We start from the raw sequence: 14,589 nt of genomic DNA on the forward strand, positions 1-14,589 counted from the left end.
CATTATCTAGTAAAATTTAAGATATCTATGCCTTAGCAAATCCATTCATAGATATTCACAGTAGGAATTTGCAAATATTCCCCAAGAGACAAAATTATGCACGACGTCATTATAATAGCCATAAGCTGGAATCATTCCAAATTCCCATTAAGAGTAAGATGAAGATGTAAATTAGGGCAAACTCATTCATTGGAATACTATGTAGTATTAAAGATAAATTAAGCAAATACATGTAGATCCAATGACCTGAGTGAATCTCAAAGAGATAGAGCTGAGCAAAAGGAGCAATTTGGAAAAGAATGCGTACATCATGATTCCACTTACATACAGTTCAAAAACTGGAAAAAATAACGTATATTGGCAGAAAGTTGTTACCACAAAGGTCAGGAGAGTGGTTACCTTTATGGGAGAAAGACAGGATGCAATTAGGGGCTTCTGTGTTGCAGGCTATATTTGATAATGATGTAGTGACCAAGATTATTTACTTTACAGTTATTCTTTAAACTGTGCAGATGTACTTTATTCACTCTTCTAATGTATCATCCAAGCGAAACATACATTGTGAGGGAATAAATCAGGTAACAGAAAATTTCTCTAGGAAATGTCATAAGATCATTCTCATTTTGTGATAAAAACAAAAATGATTAATTATATTAACATAGGAAAGAAACATTTACAAAAATACATCAAAATGTTAATGGTAGTTTTCTTTGTGAAAATATTGTTTTTTACTATTTTGTGTTTTATGAATTGTCTATAATGATATACATTAATTTATTTTATAAATACATTCATTAAAAAAAAGACCGCCAAGGAACAGGTAAGGATAAAGCTACAGCTTTAAAAATGCTCTGCAAGGGGTGCCTGGGTGGCTCGGTGGGCTAAAGTCTCTGCTTTTGGCTCAGGTCATGATCCCAGGGTCCTGGGATCGACCCCCGCATCTGGCTCTCTGCTCTGCCGGGAGCCTGTTTCCTCCTCTCTCTCTCTGCCTACCTGTGATCTCTCTCTGTCAAATAAATAAATAAAATCTTGTTTAAAAAAAAAAATGCTCTGCAATTGGTCTTTCATTTATTTATTATAAATCTATTTATAGATTTATTTATTAGAGAAAGGAGAAAAAGGGACAGAAGGAGAAAAAGAATGAGCAGGAAGGGCAGAGAGTAAGGGAGAAAAGAATCTGTGCAGGGCATGGAGCCAGGTGTAGGGCCCAATCACATGACCTGAGCTGAAACCAAGAGTCAGATACTTAACTGGCTAACCAAGAGTCAGATGCTTAACTGACTGTTGCCACCCACGTGCCCCAGAAATTGGTCTTTTAGTAAAAAAAAAAAAAAAACTTAACAGATTTTGGCAAACAAACCTTTGACATTTGCAAGATGATTCCTATACTGTTCCATGAGGTCTGTGAATGAAACCCAATTGCTTATAAAGAAAAAGCTTTCCTGTATATATTCATGTGTTATGAGACTGTAGACATACAGATCACTGCAATGTTCCCCTAAAAGCGTATGTATAAGCCAACTCCATGAATGTGCATTTAAGAATGGCTACATGCTCATGGCAAGCTGATTAGGGTCTCTGAGAGTAATCTGCCAGCACATGTGTAGGTTATAAGGTATATAGCTTGTATAACAGATTAGCCAAAAGTTTCCATATGGATGGATTCTGAGGTTTTAAAAACATTATTTGGATTTTGGAAATGCTTTACTTTTCTTCTTAACATCTAACCAAAGCAAGATGAGAGACTCAGCCCTGAGAAAGGAAAGATACAAGCTCAACATTGACTGGTTCAGGGACAGAAAAAACTGAGCGATGAAATAGGCTGGTTTTGACTGCTGGACTCACTCTGTTGAGGAAAGTGTCTCTCCTAATTGCATTTATATTTTAGGAAAGTTAAAACAAAAGTCATGACTCCATATAGTATCTTAATTATCCCTTTATGACAGGCATTAATTAGGACTTGCCAGGCTTTTTGTCCCTTTCATGAATAAAGAAGTGTAATAGGAAGGGGAGGCTCTCTGTGAAGACTCAGGCAAACATGTTCTCACTGCCCACTTTCCGCCATGATCCAAACCAAAGAGAGTTGATTAACCAGCCTCTGGTACACTGATCAGCTGCTTCTATCAACTAAGACCCTTGGGTAAGGGCAGTTTGTGATTAGTGTAAAGGAAGGGGAAGGAAAAGGAGGAATTAAGAAAATGAAATTTGGCAAAATACAGAGATATGTTTGTTCATCACCATTTTATGAATGTCCAGGCAAACCCAAACTTATTTTTTGGTGATTATGTGTAAATTATTAACTAGGGAACATTATTAACTGGGTTATTTCACTGAAGCTTGATTGCAATGGATGGTTTTCACTTTTGCGATTCAAAACTGGCTTTCAGAAGACTCTATGATAGAACTGATTGGATGGATTTTCCTTAATTAGGAAAAACATATTACAATGCATTACTAAATAGGTAACTTCTAAGATGCTTAATTTCTAGATAGCAAAACTCCAGAGCTTGATCATAACTATCATGGCATGTTGAGAACAAGTAAATTTCTAATATTTTGCTATGGAATGTCTCTACAGTCAGCAAAGTACATAAATTCTTTTCCAGGAGCCTCTGCCTCAAAGCTTGTTCAAAATCCCTTATAATAGAACTGCCAGTCATTTCAGAGCCTATAGTGCTTATTTCTTAAGAAAACATCATCCATAAATTTCTGATATTTACAGCCTGAACATGAAATAAATATAGGTTTTGTTCAGTAGCATTCATGAATAAGCAGTGGTATTTCTCTTTGTGTATGCAGATTTAAATGCTTTGGGAAAGATTCATAACTGCAGAAGGGTAATTTGAAGGACTGCATTGAAAAAAATTCAGGCCAGTTAGGATTATAAAACTGTTTAATAATCAGGACTAATGCGGCTGGCTTGAAGAAGGATAATTAGAACCTTTAATGTGCAGAACGCCCTTTGAAAATATTTCTGGGGCTGCATACCACTCTCTTCACATCCAAAGAACGGCCACTGGAGTCAAAAGATGACCAAGAACCTTCTTCAAGGTCATGTGGAAAATGTAAGGAGAGATTTTTAGTTCTGCTCATATATGCACTCATTAGATTTACTGCCATCCTGCCATATAGTTTCAGGGTATAATTTTCCCCATAAATGTCATGGATCTAAGATGGAGAGACTCCTAAATAAATGCATGGACTCCTGGAATGGCAGTTGGAAGAAAATACTTCCTGCCTCCTCTCTCTGGGGATTGAAGATGGAGAGCCAACTTTGAGAAGCAAGGTCTGCTGGTCTACAGAGTCCTAAAATGCCTTGGTCAGACTTGGACAAAGATGCCCCTCAGGAACACAGGGCTTAGTAAACAGAGCTTGCATTACAGATCTTGAAACAAATATCATAATGTCCTGAAATTCAAAAGATTTCTATACCCTTGGCATTACCTATTGATGTAAATGCAGCATAATGAAGAAATGCAGTAGTCACTTAAAACTTGTAATCATTAACTGACCTATAGTTGAAAGCCAATGCTTTTGGTAGAAATTGATTCATATTTTGACATGAGGAAATGAGATTAAAGAGTAACTAGCTCAAATGTTAAAAAAACAAAATGAAATCATAGACATTATCATGTTGTTAGATTTCCAGCTCACAAGTCACAACCTTCCTCTTACCAGTCTTCATCCAAACACTCTCCTTGACCCTATTTTTGCCACTAGCTATTGGCCCATTTCTGTACACCTCTGTTGAGCAGAGTTCTTTGAAAGAGTTGCCTATGCTTACTTCCATTTCTTCTCTAAATTTCCCTTGAATCCACTCTAAGCAGGCTTCTTTTTCTAACTCCCCCTAAAGAGCTGTCCCCAGTTCCTCCATTGATCCAATCCTCAGGCCCCAGGGACAAGCCATGTCACCTCATCTTGTTTCTTCTCCTAGCTCATGGGCTGCTTTCTAAGCTTGCCCTTGAAGGTAGCTCTTTGTCCTTTGGGTGTCCTTTTGGGTGTCCTTTTGGGTGTCTAGATGCAGACTAAGAGCTCACACTTCTTTTATTCTTTGATCCACAGAGTAGTGCCAACACATAGCTGAAATATTTGGACATTTGGAGGCAAAACTTCTGCACTCTCATGTTTTATGTTTTCCCAATCACTTATCTCTATAAATCATGGATGACATAAATAGTTCTGTACAGCAGTGAACATACCAGTTTTATCCCTTACCTCCTCCACATATATTGCCACAAATATCAGTTCATGATTTTATTTTCTTCAATGACTTAGCCCTCAACTCTACAAGGCAAGCAGATGTCTGGCATTTAATTAGTGACCCAATTAAAGCTTTTTGCTGGCCTTAGCTTATTTTTTAATCTAGGAGAAAAAGAAATCAAATTGTTTGGGCATGTGGTGAAAAAGAAATTATAACTCTAGCTATTAGTCTTTGTCCTTCTTCAAAAAGGAAATGATTCATGTTAAAAATTAAAAAAAAAAATTTACTTCTTCCCCTAAAATTAAAGGGACGCCTTAAAAACCCGGGGGGCTTAGTTGGTTAAGCGTCTTCCTTCAACTCAGGTTATGATCTCAGGCTCCTGGGATCAAGTCCTGGAGTTCGGCACTAGGCTCCCTGCTCAGCAGGGAGTCTTTTTCTCCTCTACCGCTGCCCCCACCCCCCACCTGCTTGTTCTTTCTCTCTCACACACATGTACGTGCTTGCTCTCTCTTGCAAATAAGAAAATAAAGAAATAATTAAAACCACTGTAATTATTTTAGGGGATAAACTTAGTATTTAATTAAGAAATATTTACAACCAAGAGATAGTCTCCTCAGTAAGGGCTGGTTCATAGCTGATCAGAGTTATACATTTTTCCTCCACCAGAATGCAATGGCAAGAAATAAATATCCACTAAAAAAAAAAAAGAAAAGAAAAAGAAAAAAAAGTCAGTGTGACCAGGTTGTAGAAAATAATGTTTTGGCCAAGAGGGAATTACTTTTCTTTTTCTGTCACTATATTCTCCATTTCCTACTACACCTTTCTTTATCTTTAATTCTCTTCCCTTCCTCATCATGTAAAGTTTCTTTTCCCCCTTCTTTTCAAGTAGGGCCTGTTATGAAGTGTTATAAAGGCTAATGCCTTAAAAAGAGGTGCTCAGAAAAGAAAACCTATTGATGGCTTCCACTGTTAGATTTTATTCTTTTCTGTTTCTTTGTTATTTCTCCTTAAAGGTAGAGTCGTCTTGTGATGAGATGAAAAAACTAAGGTGTCTTAAAAAAAAAAAAAAAAAACCCAAGTTTTAAAAAACAGCATAAACAGAATTAGGGGTAGAGTCTAAAGCCTGTGGATCTGAAAACACTACATCTTGAGTCCAAAAGGCAGCATTCCCTGCTGACCTCCCCAGGTCTCCAGCTGGCTTTGCTGGCGCCTTTCCAAGTTGGTCTGTGAAATATGGGGATGGGGCTGGAACATTTGGTTGTAATCAAAACGTGAACACATATCTAGAATTAGCCATGTTTTAAACAGCTTAAACTGGCTGAAAAATCCATGTATCTGGAGAATGAGACATCTGCTATAGAATAAAACCACTCATAGGAGAGAGCTTTGCTTCAATAGTTTGTGAAAGAATACTTTTAACTTCAAAATAACATTGAAATCAATTGATCACAAAGCCTTTGTTTTTTTGAACAGATATCTGGGGCAATTTTTAATGTTTTTTTTTTTTTTAATAGTAGTCACTCCTGTGGGCTGGTTGAAAGACTGTAGTGAATGAAGAAAATAATAGTTTTATTTCTCTTCTGTGCTATTAAGATGTAAAATGATGTAATACCTTGCATAATTTGGAGTAAAAATGATAATACATTGTGAGGACTAATACTTTTAGAACTACTTACATAATCTTAAGGAAAGTGGTTATCATTGTTGGGTGGTGAACTTGAGGGGGTCAGGGCAATAGTCTTTAATCTTTTTATCTGTAAAACGGGGGTAATAAAATGATCTACCTCCTGAGACTGTGATGACTAAGTGATTCTAACAACAACAACAACAACAAAATTGAGCACTTGTTTTAGGACCTGGCATTAGAATAAGCTAATAAAAAAAAAATAATAATAAATGGCACCGGGGCGCCTGGGTGGCTCAGTGGTTAAGCCGCTGCCTTCGGCTCAGGTCATGATCTCGGGGTCCTGGGATCGAGCCCCACATCGGGCTCTCTACTCAGCAAGGACCCTGCTTCCTCCTCTCTCTCTGCCTGCCTCTCTGCCTGCTTGTGGTCTCTCTCTGTCAAATAAATAAATAAAATCTTAAAAAAATAATAATAATAAATGGCACCAATTATCAACATTAATTAAGATATATACTACAAAAATTAGCAAATGTCTCTAGATGAGGTGCTCATAGAGTCATTTAACAAATATATGCAACATGTGAATGGCAATATTGTTTGATTTACTAACAAACCTTATCTTACAGACAGAAAAATATAAATCACTCTCCACTTATTTTGTAAAGGCTAAAAATTTGGTAGAGATGGAGTGCTGATTAATTTTATATTGTTATGGCCTAAAATCAATAAGATTCTCACATAGTTTTATGTGTGTGTTTGTGTGTGTGTGTGTATACATATATGGTGATGTTTATTTTAATATTGTAACCCTTTGTTGATTTTTATTTTGTATTAATGTCTTATATTTTTTATTAGGCAAGAAAAAAAAGTTTCTCCACGGTAAGTTCAGAGTTAGATTAGTTGACCAAGGCAAATACAATTCTCTTTGGCAGAGCTGACACTAGACATACATATTTTGCCAATAAAGGACAAAGATAGCTCTCCATCACATTTTAAAACAATGCTCAAGAGTAGTTCCCAAAACAATTTTTAAAAATCACCACTAATACATTTATTAGTAAATGATATATAAAGAACTTGTATAACTGATAGCACAAAAAATTTTCTTGATTTAAAAAATGGGTAGACGATTTGAATATACATTTTTCCAGTGAAAATATACAGATGGCCAAGAGGTACATAAAAAGATGCATCATTAATCATCAGGGAAATGCAGATCAAAACCAAATGAGATATCACCTCATACCTGTTCAAATGGCTGTTATCAAACAGACAAGAAATAACGAGTGTTGGTGAGGCTGTGGAGGAAAGGGAATTCTTGTGCACTGCTGGTGGGAATGTAAATTGGTACAGCTCCTACAGGAAATAGGATGGAGGTTCCTCGGAAAATTAAAAACAGAACTACTATATAATCCAGTAACTCTACTTCTGGGTATTTATCTGAAGAAAACAAACAAACAAAAAATACTAATTTGAAAAGATACATACAACACTATGTTCATTTTAGTATTATTTACAATAGCCTAGATACAGAAGCAATCTAAGTGTTCACCAGTGGATGACTGGATTACAAACGTTGTATATATACACAACTATTATCAACCATAAAAAAGAATAAAATCTTGCCATCTTTAATAACATGGGTGGACCTTGAGGAATTATGATGAGTGAATTAAGTCAGACAGAGAAAGACAAATACTATATGATGTCTCTGATATGTGGAATCTGTCTATCTATCTATCTATCTATCTATCATCTATCTATGCCAAAGGCAGGGCTGGGGGTGTTAGTAGGAGAAATGGGTGTCTTAGTTTAAATATACTGAAAAAAAATGTTAGAACATTAGGGAATTGGAGGCCATCATAAAATTAAGATAAAATTTATGTCAACCAAGACCATATCTTGGACACAGAGTTGGGTTTCTAAGTAGCTAAGCTATTAATGACAGGTAGTTAGAAAGAAAATTCTAGTTAGTTACTATAACACAGAAGTATAGCCTCTGTAGCTAAAAAAAAGAAAAATATAGGGACAAAGCTAGTTTTCACTTTGGCTTCGTTTTTAATTCAGTTCAAGTTGCTGGCCATATATGAGAAAAAGTGAGAAGCAAATTATTTTGCATCCTAGAATGTTCTTGTTAGAAGACATTAAAAAAAAAAATCCACTAACAAAATAAAATAACCTGACATGGATTTGATTTTCTCATCATTGTAAAATAATTGAATGATGGCAGTTTAAACATAAAATTATATTTCAGCAAAGAAGCCAAAGTAAAAAATTAATTTCTGATGCAAATTTGTAAACTCTTAACATTAGGTCCTAAACAACATCTTAAATGGCATTTTCCTATGGCAGTGTAACAATGTGTATGTAGTTACAATTAAGATACATCATTGAGTAGAGTGGAATTCCAATTCACCAGAAGACTTCCTTATCTCTTTAAAATTCATGAGCATTTAATTGAAAAAATTTGGGAGTTTTAAGTAAGTTTAAAATTTTTTAGTTTAAAACTTGGGGAGCATATACTCACACACATGCACATACAGTATAACTTTCTAAATACATATATATCTGTATTATATAAGCATAGATATTTATAAATGCATATTTATTAGAAAAAACTTAAAGGATATGGCAAATATCTGTACAAAGATTTTAGGTATTTCTCCAGGCATTTTATAAAGGATTCATAGGAATTCACGGGTGTTTGATTTAGAGTGAGTGAAGGTTGTGTGAAAAACCTCATCAGGCCTAAAATCTGTATACCTCATTTAGAAACAATCTTGCTTATTTGTCTTTTCTTCCTCCTTATTCTTTTCTTCACAACAAGAGTCTATGCTTCGTTTCTTAACCATCTTTTTCTTTTGGCTTCTTCTTTCTCTTTCCTTCAGATCCCTTTATACTTCATATATTAAAAAAAAAATAGCTATTTGAAGAAGGTAGCTCAAATGCCATATAGCAGAGGATTTGAGATAATTGTGTAAAGAACAGTGAGTGGCAGAAGCCAAGGACTTCTTAGTGGAGCAAAGAATTTCCGAGGCACTTCTCTGTTTGAAGCAACAGGAGAAGAAAAGAGAATCCTTACAGATTGATGTAGGTCAACTCTTTGCTCTCCCGAGTTTGGCTCCCTTGCTAAAGAGCTAAGCAGATAATCAGCCAGTCTAGAATGACTGGATTTTGTGTGACTGGTTAGTTGTTTCTTTTCAATGTCTGTTGTCAATACACTGACTTTCGCCCAGTAGAATACCCCGGGGGAACTTGGGTGTATAAATGTGTTTATAAGTGTGTATGTGTGTATACCACCAGCACAGGATAAACCCAACTTTATCAACTGCTTAACCTTCTCTAGTCTTGATAATTTTACCCTTCCCTCCTGACCTCCCGGATTCCATAGACTATGAGTTTTCAACATTACCATTTACTTCAGGGGTTGCTTTCTTCCATTGCTTGGGTAAGACCATCTCACTGTAGCATCCAGTTTCCTACAACCTACCCTTTCCCAGATCAGCCCCTGCAGCCCAGTCCCAGGTTTCAGAAAGCATGAAGCTTTCACTGTTTTATAAGAACACTGGGAACCAGACCCAAGGACCTCCCTGGATAGCACTGGTCTTGCTTAACTAAGGGAAGAGGCAGATTTCCTATCTTTGAAATTTTGAAATTTCATTTTTGACTAAAGACTTATCTCCTACTACCATTGGTCCTGGTGGTCAGCATCATATATTTTAAAACATTTTTTGAGCTGGGTCCTCTTCTGTAGCTTTCCTTCTTTTCCAGAGAATGGGGACTGGCAGCCAGGCTATTGATAGTCTATCTGAGTAAAAATGTGAAACAGAAACAGCAAAAGGTAGATTTTCAGTGAACTGGGACTAAAGAACAGTACCAGATGGAGGACAGGTCCTCAGGGGGTTAAGAGTCAGAGATTACTCAGTCACACAAAGCTGAAAAAACTAGTTCCAACAAATAAATTTGATATGGCATTTTGGAGAAGTCACTCAACCTCTCCAAGGCTATTTTATTAGTAAAAACAATAAATTAAAAAAAATAGTAATGGCTTCAAACAATTGGGCTGGGATCATATCAGGTAAGGCCCATGGAAAGCTTTCTGCATTGTCGAAAGGCTAGCTCATGGATGGTGTTCCAATAGGAACATCAATGGGGCCAGTGATGTTGCTAATGTGAGGTTAGGAGGTCGTAGGATCTCAGCTTGCCAGGACCGAAATAGTGGGAGCTGGCAATGGACACAGGGATGGGAAGCCAAAATGAAGGACACCCTTCCAAGCTTAGATGGCAAAATAAAGTGACACTTTGGACTCTTGGATCCTCTGGGTGTGTGTGTGTGTGTGTGTGTTGGTGTTGTTTTCACAACAATTTCCCTGGCTCTTGCCAGCAGGTGATGGATCTAGAGCAAATAGAATTAAAAACAAGATGTGTAATTATATCAGCAGAAATCACTCATGGGGGAGGAGGTTGCTGCTAAAATCTTTGGCAACATCTTCTTAATCAACTAAGAGCAGACGGAGAGCAGTTATGCCAAAGGTTCCAAGAATCATCTTCTATACCAAAGGTCAGGAAACTATTGCCTGTGGGGCAACTGCAGTCTACCATCTGGTTTTGTGTATAAAGTTTTATTGGAACACAGCCATGTCTATTTACATAACGTCTTGTGGTTGCTTTTACAGTACAACACAGTTGAGCAGTTGAGATAGAGACTATATGACCTGCAAAGCTTAACATATTTACTCTATCCTTAAAAAAAAAAAAAAAGGTGTGAAGATGTCTGTTCTATACCTTTTAACAAGTACAATATTGTGAGAAGCAATATTTGGATGGCCAGATCACTTTAAAGTAGAAGGTGGCCGCCTCATACAACAGGGCTGGGGTATTCTCACAGAATAATATTCTTGTTTTGCTTCCTTTTTCAAGAGATTAACCAAACATTGTGAAAGGAAGTGTCAGTTTCTCAGTCATGCATTTCAAAAGGGGAGGCAAGAGGGCCACCTGGGTGGCTCAGTCAGTTAAAAGGGTTAAGAGTCTGTCTGCCTTCAGTTCAGGTCAAGATCTCAGGGTCCTGGGATCAAGCTCCACATCAAGCCCAGCATCGGGCTCCCTGCAAGGAGGGGAATCTGCTTCTCCCTTTCTCTCTGCCCCTCCTCCTGCTCATGCACAGGCACTTGCTCCCTCTCTTAAATAAATAAATAAAATCAAAAGAAAAGAAAAGAGGAAAGAAAGAAAGAAAGAAAGAAAGAAAGAAAGAAAGAAAGAAAGAAAGAAAGAAAGAAAGAAAGAAAGAAAGAAAGAGAAAGAAAAATCCAAATCAAATGCTTGATTCCCCCCCACCCCCGGGGAACCCAGGAAAAAGTAACGCTAGCAGTATTTACGAAATGGTGTCCGAAGACCACTTCATCACAATTATTCTCTCTTAATCAGTAACATACAGAAATCTAGCAAAATGGGGACCTTCATGGTGTTTGCCTAAGAAACTTCAAGCAAGAATGATATTACTCTAAAGCAGAGAATGATTCATGCCAGTTGTCAAGATTGGATTGAAAACGCCTGCCAGTAGGAATGCAGGGTCTATCAGCAGCCAAGAATAAATATTCTAATACCTGCTTTTTTTTTTTTTTTTTTTTTTTTTTTAACACTCTGTGGAATCAAAGCACAAAAGCAGAATGTCATGGTAAGGAAAAGCACACTCCATTTCCCTGAGCTGGGGTGCCCACTGTCGTCCTGATGTGATGTGCAGGCAATCACTACACCCAGCAAGGAGCTCAGAGCAAATGGAGGCTCTCTCTCCCCCATGAAGGCCAGCAGCTGCTCAATGCCGAGCAGGCAGAAATGAAAATGGCTAACATGACAGTCAAGGCTGGGTGAGTCTGGGGAGAAAGAAAGATGATTTTCAATATACTGAAATGTATTGTCAAGTGTCCAGACCTTCCATTTATATGAAGCACCTTTTTATTTTTTTTTTAAGCTTTCCCTTTTATTTCAGCAATGAACAGATACTATATAACATATAACTACTGGGCATTACCTCCCCTCCTTACAGCTGATCAGAAGCATGCGATCAGTATCTCCTGCTTTGGAAAGCAAAGTAAAAGATCAATGAGAAAATAAGCCTCCATTCACCTCACCCCATCCCACCCCACCCCCCACATTCTTCCCTGAAAGCCTTTTACTGACTACCCTCATTCAACACCCTGATAGACATGGAGAATACAAAACAGATGGACAAAGGATTAGGGCACGTAAATCAGCAGAGATACTAATATAAGATATTAAAACAATAAAATATGAATGAAATATTTTTCCTCCTTGTTATTCCCAATGCAATTTAATTCTGTTTCTATAAGGGACATTGGAAGGAAATGGCAAGGATTAATAAAATAACCTCAGGGAAAAAAAAAAAAACAACTTTACTTGTGCTTTAGCCAAAATTGGGAGCCCCAAAGGTGGTCTCCGTAGATCAATGCATCACTGTCCATGGGGCCCTGGAAGGTCAAGTTCGATGGCTACTTAGAAACCACTAACCCAAAGATCACTGTGAGACAAATTGTGCCAAAAACAGCAGTGAAAGACAAATATGTGTTATGAAAATACTACATTGCTGCTTTCACGTTTATGTGGCCTCTGATTTCACTAGAAATGTTTTGTGCATAAAACAACATTAAAAAAAAAAAAAAAAGCCTGCTACTTGACAGGGTTTCCTTTAGTGGAAGGACCTTATTCATGCCCATAAACATTTGATGCCCACATCTGTTAGAGATAAATGGAGAGTATAACTTCCCTTTTGGATGCAGATAGTCAGAATTCTCAGAGATCATATAACATGCTTAATGAAGACAGCAAAAATGCTGTAGTTTCCCTGATCAAATTAGCACTCTATTGAAATTTAAAGTTTTATGGACTGCTTTAGGTACTTTTCTTTTTATAAGGAGTTGCGTGCATGTTTACATTTTGCTTCTAGAGAATAGTTTGTTATAGTCATTTTAGGGAGTCAGAAGGTTCCTAGATTAAAAAATAATATAAAATAATGCAAAAAAAATAACGCAAGTTGGTGCAGCCACTTTGGAAAACAGTGTGGAGATTCCTAAAAAAATTAAAAATAGAGCTACTCTATGACCCAGCAATTGCACTCCTGGGTATTTACCTCGAAGATACAGATGTAGTGAAAAGAAGGGGCATACATACCCCAATGTTCATAGCAGCCATGTCCATAGTAACCAATCTGTGGAAAGAGCCAAGATGCCCTTCAACAGACAAAAGGATAAAGAAGATATGGTCCATATACACAATGGAATAGTACTCATACCCAACTTTTGCATCAGCATGGATGGGACTGGAGGAGATTATGCTGAGTGAAATAAATCACACAGAGAAAGTCAATTATCATATGGTTTCACTTACTTGTGGAACATAAGGAATAACATGGAGGACATTAGGAGGAAGAAAGGAAAATTAAATTGGAGCAAATCAAAGGGACAGATGAACCATGAGAGACTGTAGACTCTGAGAAACAAACTGAGGGTTTAGAGGAGAAGGGGGTGGAGGGATGTGTTAGCCTGGTGATGAGTATTAAGGAGAACATGTATTGCATGGAGCACTGAGTGTGGTGCATAAACACTGAATCTTGGAACACTGCATCAAAAACTAATGATGTATTTTATGGTCACTAATATAACACAATAAAAAAAAAAAAAGAAAAAAGAATAATTTCCTAAGAAAGCATTGCTAGTCACCTCTGGAGTCACAGGCCCCTACAAGAATCAGCCTGCCCTTCCTCCTTACTGCCACCTCTAGGACCACTGTGCATGGATGTAGTGGACTCACATCTCATGGGCTCAGTACTTCATGGTAAAGCCTAGCCTTCCTGGGCTTTTTTTCCCCCTCTCTCATTTGGGATGGAATTCCTTGGTTTCTCTGCCCATGCTGATCTTAGAATGACAATGAAGATTCCACAATGCCTACCCCATCTCTCAGAGGAAAAGTCAAAGTCCTGGCATTATTGGAAATGATCAGGCTTGCACCCGCCCTCTGATCATGTCTCTCACTGTTTTCTTCCTCACTTTGCTCACTTTCCTCCAGTCACACTCACTTCCTTGCTGTTTCTCCAACACAGTTGTGTTTGCTATTCCTACTTCCCAGAATGTTCTTTCCCACATATCTTCATGGCTAAGCACATCTAGATGTTTCAAGTCTTGGCTCCTGCCTCACTTTCTTAGTGAGCCTCCCCCACCGACCTCTCCATGCCTGCTCCTGGTCCTCCTAATGCCCTTTCTTCCCCCCTTAAGCTCTTATCTTCTGATGTGTGTTATAATTTTCTTCTTCTTATGTGTTCCTTATTGGTCTGTGTACCCCATAGAAATGTAAGCACCAAAAGGCCAGGGAATTATGTTTTGAAAAGCATGTGATGTAGGTCATCAACACATATTTTGATGAATAAACCATAAATGAATGAATATATGACTGAAATAAAGATTTCAAAAGCCCATCACTATTAAAATTTCTCTTGTGGAAGAAGCATGTCATTCTCATCTTGGGACCATTGTATTTTCTGCTCCATAGACTTGAAACACTTTTCCCCTCCATCTTTCTGACACTTCTACCATTCATCATTTGAATCTTAATTAATGAAGAATATCCCTATGACGCCCCCTTGCCCTTCAGAGATAAAAGGGTTCCTTTCCCTAACATTTCCCTTTCTAGGAGCACCTGGGTGGCTCAGTGGGTTAAAGCCTCTGCCATTGGTTTGGGTCATGATCCCGGG

General features: G+C 37.5%; 1 protein-coding gene across 2 annotated transcripts in view; it reads right to left on the minus strand.

Annotated features, from left to right (window-relative positions):
* Positions 1-14,589, minus strand: part of MACROD2 (mono-ADP ribosylhydrolase 2) — a 1,944,634-nt gene that overhangs the window by 275,365 nt on the left and 1,654,680 nt on the right. Inside the window, exon 9 of one of the 2 annotated variants that reach the window (XM_082743700.1) lies at positions 4,779-4,894. The exons of the other annotated variant lie outside the window; for it this stretch is intronic. Coding sequence (XP_082599826.1) covers positions 4,793-4,894 — 102 coding nt within the window. The 3' untranslated portion in view covers positions 4,779-4,792. Of the gene's footprint in view, positions 1-4,778; positions 4,895-14,589 lie in introns of those variants that run through there. 2 annotated transcript variants of the gene reach the window in all.

The sequence above is a fragment of the Mustela nivalis genome (genome assembly GCF_964662115.1).
Source record: "Mustela nivalis genome assembly, chromosome: 8".
Classification (NCBI taxonomy): Eukaryota; Metazoa; Chordata; class Mammalia; order Carnivora; family Mustelidae; genus Mustela; species Mustela nivalis.